Genomic DNA, 8,508 nt, shown 5'->3' with positions numbered 1-8,508 from the left:
TGGGAGTTGTCCTTCCCCTTTAATTTTTCAGGTGAATTTAAGAAGAATTGGTATTAATTCTTCTTTAAATATTTGGTAGAATTTACCAGGAAAATAATCTGGTTCTGGGTCTGTCGTTGTTGGGAAGTTTATAATTTTGATTCAGTTTCCTCATTATTTGTCTGTTCAGATTTTCCATTCCTTCATGATTCAGTATTGTTTGTTTCTAGGAATTTATTCATTTCTTATAGGTTATCTGATTTATTGGCATGTAGTTGTTCATAGCAGTCTCTTATAATCTTACTTATTTCTTACTATCATTTGTTTTTAACGTCTATTCTTTTATTTCTGCTTTTATTTATTTGGATCTTCTCTTTTTTTTTTTTCTTAGCCCACCTAAAAGTTTTATTTATCAATTTTATCTTTTCAAAAAACTCATCTCTTAGTTTTTTCATTTGTTTCTCTTGTTTTTCTGGTCTCTATATCATTTATTTACACTGATCTGTATCCTTCCTACCACTAACTTTGGGCTTAATTTGTTCTTCTTTTTCTAGTTCCTTGAGGATAAAGTTAGGTTATCTGAGTTCTTTTTTTTTTTTTTTTTTTTTGATACATGTATTTATCACTATAAACTTCCCTTTAAGAACTACTTTTGCAGTATTTTACAGGTTTTGGTATGTTGTGTTTCCGTATTCATTTATCTCAAGATACTTTTTGACTTCCCTTTTGATTTTTCTCTTTGATACTTTGGTTATTCATGAGTGTGTTGTTTAGTTTCCGCATGTTTGTTAATTATCCAGTTTTCTTTTTGTTGATTTCTAATTTTTTCATAGGGTATGAAAAAAAGATACTTGGTATGACTTCAGTCCTCTTAAATATGCTAAAACTTGTTTTGTAACCTACGATGGAGCTGTTTTGTGAGCCATCCTGGAGAATGTTTCATGTGCACTTGAGAAGAATGTATGTTCTGCTGCTTTTGGATAGAATGTTCTATATATGTCTGTTAGGTCTATTCAGTTGAAAGTATGGTTTAAGTCAAACATTTCTATGATTATCTGTCTGCATGATCTATCTATTGCGGAAGTGGGGTATTAAAGTCCCCTACTATTATTGTGTTATTTGCTATTTCTTTCTTCGGATCTATTAGTATCTACTTAATATATTTAGGTGCTCATGATGTAGGAAGCCTATATATAATTGTTATATTTTCTTGATGAGTCCACCACTTTATCATTACATAAAGACCTTTGTCTCCCATGACAATTTTTGCAAAAGTCTATCTTGTCTGATATAGGTATAGATACCTACACTCTTTTTGGTCTGTATTTGCATGAGACATATTTTGCCATCTCTTTATTTTCAGTTCATGTGTGTCCTTAAAGTTGAAATGAGTCTCTTATAGGCAACATGTAGTTGGGGATTTTTTTTTTTTTAATCTAAGCAGCCACCCTGGCCTTTTGATTAGAGATTTCAATCCATTTATAGTTACAGTAATCATTACATTTAGAGTAATCTTAGATATGTAAGGACTTACTGATACCATCTTATTAATTGCATTATGACTGTTTTGTAGTTTCATTGTTCATTTTTCCCTCTTGCTGCCTATCTTTGTGGATGGTGATTTTCTCTGGTGATATGCTCTGATTCCCTTCTCTTTATCTTTTGTGAATCTACTATAGGTTTTTACTTTGTAGTTAACATGCAGCTTACATAAAACATACAGCAGTCTATTTTATGCTGATATCAACTTAACTAGTTGCAGACAAAAACTCCACGCTTTTACTCCCCCTTTTATGTTTTTAATGTGACAATTTACCTATTTTTATATTCTGTATTCGTTAACAAATTATAGTAGCTATAATTGTTTTTGATGCTCTTTTCCTTTAATCTTTATACTATAATTAAGTGGCTAACATGCCATCCTATTACAGAATTAGAATTTTAGGAACCTGACTATATATTTTCCTTACCAATGTGTTGTATGTTTTTGTATGTTTTCATGTTACTAATTAGCACTTTTTCATTTCATCTTAAACTCCTTTTAGCATTTCTTGAGTCTAGTGGTAGGGAATTCTTTCAGCTTTGTTTGTCTGGGAATGTCTTTATTTCTTCTTCATTTCTGAATAACCTTGTGAAGTTCAGTGTTAAACCCTACAATATGGCTCAATAAACTTTCCTAGAATACTTTAATTCAATAATGTACTATTTACCTATCTAAATTCATGCCTCAAATTGTCCATTCTAGACTCATGATTATTATTACTATTTAGTTTTATGGCTTTAAATATATATGAATTCCCCTTTGTCCTGTGAATTTATTTTATTGCTTATCAGTATTTCTTTGCATTCCAAAGAAAGTGATGGCATCCTGCACAAAATTAACTTATCTAAAAGAGTGAATATTAAAACAAAACTGTTAAATGATAATGCATTCAATTCAGGGCAAATATCTGTTTTATTTCATTTATAATATCTAGATTATTTTTTAATTTGAGCATTTCATTTTGGTAATTATCATTTGAATGAGTAGTATCTTATTTTGAATTAATTTTATTTCGGAAATAATAATTTGAACTAATATGTTGTCACATTTCATAAATATGAGTGAGAAAATATTATTTCATTTTTGAGCCTTAGTTCAGCCACGTTATATTCCAAACACCACTCCTAATTGTATCTGTGGGACACTGTCCCTAATGCACCAGAAGTTTCTCCATTCCACAGATCGCTCATTCCAACTTTAAATTGCTTTGGGAACTAGGGAACAATTACAACTGTTGCATATCAAATATTTACTCTTCCACATCTGTGGAATCTGGCATTGTTTGTTGAACCTGACCTTAATTCAGAATGGTTGACATAAGTACTAAGAAGAAAGTAATGAGTTCTTTTATAAGGTGGAAATAATTTATCAGTATAATAGTAAGTCCTTTTTTTTTAACATTTTTTTATTGGGTAAGTCTTGAATACCATGAAACTGTACCTTTTCAATCTATAGTTAAAGGTATTATTAAATATTAAATTGTAATGTGAATAACCTGATGCAATACAGGTATCAATTTATTATTAACAAAATACAGCTGTGATCATTATTATTACTATTACTTCATTATTATTTTTATAATCTCTGCTAATCCTTAAAGTAATTTCCATATACTATCTCATTTCCTTAAAATATCCCCGCAAGGAAAGTAAGGCAAGTATTTTTATCACTATTTTACAAATGAGAAGACTGAGGCTATAAGTTAGAAGTAGAGAAGCTCACACCAAAGACTTTGATTCTAGTCTGAGATATTTTCTACCATGCTAAACCCGTGTCATATATTCTTCAATAAATATTAGATGATCCTCTGTACTTACAATGCATAAACTGGTAATTATTTGCATAAGATGGCACCTTGTTAGTACACATGGAAAGATACTTAGAGAAAATTCAAGCCTGCTGCAAATGAACAAATGTGACATATTAAAGTTTTCCTGATCGTTAATCCACAAATGCTGCACAGGGACATTGCTTAAGAATTTAGAAAATAAGCCTTCACCTATTCAGTCAGAACTCATCTATTATGTGCAGCCACTGTATTAGGCTTAGGTGTGGAGGGATGAGCAAAACAGATAAGCTCCTTCCCCCATGTCTCTTGTTACCTCACAAAGAAGAGTTTAAAGTGCCAGGAGCAGAAGTAAACCAAAGGTAGCAAGACAAGCCTGATTCAAGGTGGGTTTGACTTAGTGAGGGGATTCCTGCCTAGGAGGGAGAGGCTTGGAGCAGATGGCAGGGAGAAACAGTTTAGGTAGCCTCAGCTGCATCGTTAATTGTAGTTGTCCAGAAGGGGAAGCCAACAGGCTCTCTGGTCCTGGACCCAAAGGGCCTGGCTAGAACATCTTCATATGTTCTTGTAAGTCTTACTGTCTTCTATTTGCATTAATCCCTGGTATGATCAGGGTGTTCAGTTCCCTTAGCCAGTGCATACTCTGACCAATTTCTGAGTCCCACTTGGGAAGAATTTTGATTTGTCATAAGAAGTAGTATAGAATGTGTCTAGTCACTGCCGCCTTTCTCAGGGCACTGTTGAATGAATATAGTCAATTAGTCCTTTTGATCCCAATTTTCCATGGTTCTTACTAACCATTCCCTGTAGTTGGCATGTGATTTCTATGTAAATTTTAATGCTAGCAGTTAGGCAGGGTAGTAATGTAAAGATAATGGACTTTGGATCTTTCCTCTTCTTGTTATGAGTCATGTGACCCCAGCCAAATGAACTGAATTTCAAGCCTAACATATGGCATGTAGGATCCTAAAATAAGAGTTGACTACATAAATGAAACGAAGATCGCTCTCTTTCTCTTTCTTTTTCTCTTCTTTAAAGGAAGTTCTGGCCTTAAACTGGATAAATAAAAATTTATAACCTCTTTTGGGCTAAATTACTCATCTCTAAAATTGGGATTTTATATTCCCTTGTCTACCTTTCTCTTTAAAATATTTCTACTGTGTGAAATATTTCTACTGTGTATTCTTAATAAAATTATTCCTGTAGTAAGGAACCCTTTGTTAAGTTGGACTTTATATTCCAAATAATATCTCCTTTACACTGATTTCCCCGACTCTTACCACATGGCAAGCTGAGTGGCAGAGTGTGGGAAAAGTGTCTATGCTGAAATTCTCAAAACTGTTTGCCCACATGAGGGCTAAACTAGTCTGGTGATTTTGACCAATGTTAAATCTGACAACGATTATGGAAAGATCGATTTTCACATCCAATCTGTAATGAGTGACAAACACATTAATCTAAATATCTTAATTCCTTGTATTTAATTTCTGCTAAAAATCTCATAAAATCATACAGTGTGATGTCAAGTTTGGAGCATACTAATATCACAGTCATATATTGTGCTCAACCCACATTCTGTGCTAATAATGGACCCCTTCCCCACTAAAAGGTATGCCAAATTCTCTGACTTTAGAGCCTTTCTATGCACCTGCCATAGTTTCCCTCTGAGATGTGCTTGCTGTCACTCCTCCACAGAAATTCCCTTGTCCAAAAAGATGTGCTGCCAATCTGTTTACTCAGCTCACCTTCTCACTTTTGGTATACTCCACTTCCCTTCTTTTCTTCCAAACTTGTCTTAAGTTTTTCCATTCTTCCATATCCAGTCTGAATCTGAAACTCTTCCTGAATTCTCCCTGGCCTGATTTATTTCCCATAAACTTCTTCCTTGTGGGCAAATCTATAGTTTTTACCCAAGCTATGTAATGTCATTATATTTATAATATATTTTCATATGTACTTTTCCCATGTCCCTAGCTGAATTGTGAGGTTCATAATGGCAGGCACTTTATTCTTTTCTTTATCCTTACTGTGCTTGAAATATGACTGGGTTCAAGATAGCATCTCAGTAATATTCGAAAGCTATTATAGTAGTCTGGCACACGTTTAACCTGCTTTAAAAATGTGTCTTTCAATAGTATTTTTTCTTAAGCATATTTAACTCATTCAATAATATTTTTCTTAAGGGTATACGAATATGGAGCTTTCTGTAGAACACAGAAGGAGTATGTTCTTGTCATTTTCCAAGTTGGCTTGCCAATCCACATAATAAGGCAAAAGAAAATCATTTGGATCAGAAACATCTGGATAATCTGCCAACTGAGTATAAAAGCCTTGTCACTCAAATGCTTTCAAGACTTGTTGCCTGAGTATCATCTGGGCTTTTATGAGAAATGAAGAATCTCAGGAACTGCCCTGCAAACTAAAACAGAACCTAAAGTTTTCAAGATAACCAGATGATTCAGATGTATCTGAAAATTAGTGAAGCTGTCAACTACACTTGATCTGAGCTTTGAGCTCCACTTTATTATTTACTACGAGGTTAACCTTGGACAATTTTTTTATACTTGAAAAAAATGAGGATAATATAAACAATGATTATATTTTGTTAAGCATATAGTGGTACATATACATACACATATATATACATATTTATAAAATATTTAAATCTCCTTACTGTTTTCTTAGGTTGACTTTAGTGAGTAAATTATGAAGATACACTCCAAAGCTACAGAATAAAAATAAGTGAAGAGACTACGTAATGTTCTCCAAAGATTGTAACATTAGTGCGGAGCTCATCTATGCAATAGTCTTGTCATAGGAATAGTCACAGGTGATACTAAGAGGAGCTGGAATATGAGATCAACAACTAACTATTTTTAAACAGATGCTCAACTTCAGTTTATGCTATTCAATTTATTATTACTAAATGTCTATGAAGCAATTAAGTATGCAGTTTCAGGTATACACCACAAAATCAAAGTTGCTGTGAAATTTGACCATTGTAAATTGCAGAATCAAATTTCCAGTCCTTGTTGAGTAGTCTTCTGCCATCTCCACAGCTTACTTTCTGGGGTATATGAAATCAGTTGGTAATTAGTCAGGAATTTTGGAAACCTCAGCCCAGGAACTTGTCCTTAACAACAGGAAAGGTTGTTTTTAAGTATTTGCCTGATCATAGGTAGATTTTCACATATTGGCAGTGGGCATAGGTACTGCCATCATTTCCAATTTCACTGTACTCTAGTTATACACATTGTTGAAGATAACTGTGTGTCGGAACATCAACCAAACACTCCTTATAATACATTCTAAAAAATGAATTATTCAGGTAATATATAACATTTGTTTCTTGGCAGTGAATGTATTTTATATTAGATATTCCTTTGGCATCCTGAAAGCAGATGATATGGATAAAATTAAACAGACATTTGTGTTAGAATTCCTTCTTCTGGGTCTTTCTGGATACCTAAAGATTGAGGTCATTTACTTTGCTCTAATTCTAGTTATGTACCTAGTAATTTTAATTGGCAATGGTGTTCTGATCATAGCAAGCATCTTTGATTCCCATCTTCACACCCCCATGTACTTCTTCCTGGGCAACCTCTCTTTCCTGGATATTTGCTATACATCTTCCTCTGTTCCCTCAACTTTGGTGAGCTTAATCTCAAAGAAGAGGAACATTTCCTTCTCTGGATGTGCAGTGCAGATGTTCTTTGGATTTGCAATGGGGTCGACAGAGTGTTTCCTCCTTGGCATGATGGCTTTTGACCGATATGTGGCTATCTGTAACCCTCTGAGATATCCCATCATCATGAACAAAGTGGTGTATGTACTGATGGCTTGTGTGTCATGGCTCTCTGGTGGAATCAACTCAGTTGTGCAGACATCTCTGGCCATGCAATTGCCTTTCTGTGGAAATAATATCATCAATCATTTCTTGTGTGAGATATTGGCTGTCCTCAAGCTAGCTTGTGCTGATATATCCCTCAATATTGTTACCCTAGCAGTGTCAAATATGGCTTTCCTGGTTTTTCCACTGTTGGTCATTTTTTTCTCCTACATGTTCATCCTCTACACCATCTTAAGAATGAACTCAGCCACAGGGAGACGCAAGGCCTTTTCCACCTGCTCAGCGCATCTGACAGTGGTGATCATATTTTATGGTACCATCTTCTTTATGTATGCCAAACCCAAGTCTCAAGAACTGCCTGGGGAAAACAAGTTGCAAACTTCAGACAAGCTCATTTCCCTGTTTTATGGGGTGGTGACCCCAATGCTAAATCCTATAATCTATAGCTTGAGGAATAAGGATGTAAAAGCTGCTGTAAAATATTTGCTGAACCGAAAACTTATTCAATAAATATTTCCAATTCAGAAAATGTAGGTCATTGTGAATCAGGCACAAAGATGGACTCATAGGTAAATCACTAAGGACCTTCTTTGGGGAAAGCATAGTTAAGGAGAGATATTTTTATTCTTCCCCTTCATTAGCCCTACTCAGCTAGAATTACTGAGAATTATAGTTTGTTACGAACCTAGCTTCCAACATTTCCTGATCCAGATCTCACAAGTATAATGAATTCCATTAAAATCTCATGATGGTATCTGAAATGAATGTTTCTGGTGTGCTGTGTGGAAACATGGTAGGAAACAATCACACATAGCTTTGAAAATAGAGAGGCAAGAGTATAAAATCTGCAATTCCATAAACTACATAACTGACATTGGATAGACTATTCTCTGTAAACTATAAATTTGTAATAAGGAAAATAAATAACACCAAATCCCAGTGTTATTTAACGTTACAATAAGTTACAGAAAGCACGTAACATAGTGCCAACTTTATAGTGTCCTGGAATTTCAGAATTAAAACTAAGACTCCAAAATGAGGTCCAAAAATTACTACTGAGCACCTTTTTTACCCTAAGCTAATATTTAGAAGAGCTAGATATCTCCCCCACCAAAAGTCACTCTCTTAATATAAATCATACTCTCCTTACCCCTCCCCGCATATCTGTATGAAGAGACGTTCAGCCCAAGAAGAAATAATCAAGGGAATGTTCTACTTTATAGGGAGAGTGGTGGAAAGTGTTGCATAACAGTCCCTGCAGAAGAATGTGAAAGTCATTTTAATCCAAGCCAAGCAAGGAGGTGCTAAAAAAGAGCTCTTAAGGTTTTGGGTGCCTGCAAAGAAAGAGAG

At 34.4% G+C, this 8,508-nt stretch overlaps 1 protein-coding gene across 1 annotated transcript; it reads left to right on the top strand.

Annotated features, from left to right (window-relative positions):
- Window positions 1-6,698: 6,698 nt before the first annotated feature.
- On the top strand, window positions 6,699-7,668 carry LOC102508374 (olfactory receptor 13C3). Its single transcript, XM_006184798.2, has one exon. It carries the CDS (start codon window positions 6,715-6,717, stop codon window positions 7,666-7,668), a length of 954 nt encoding a protein of 317 aa, XP_006184860.1. The 5' UTR covers window positions 6,699-6,714.
- The last annotated feature ends 840 nt before the right edge of the window (window positions 7,669-8,508 follow it).

Source organism: Camelus ferus, chromosome 4 (genome assembly GCF_009834535.1).
Source record: "Camelus ferus isolate YT-003-E chromosome 4, BCGSAC_Cfer_1.0, whole genome shotgun sequence".
Lineage (NCBI taxonomy): Eukaryota > Metazoa > Chordata > Mammalia > Artiodactyla > Camelidae > Camelus > Camelus ferus.
Note: the sequence above shows the minus strand (reverse complement) of the source record. Positions and strands in the feature narration are given on the sequence as shown.

What these genes read in the sequence shown, in the direction of transcription:
- LOC102508374 (XM_006184798.2), top strand. Translation starts at nt 6,715, where the DNA reads ATGGATAAAATTAAACAGACATTTGTGTTAGAATTCCTTCTTCTGGGT.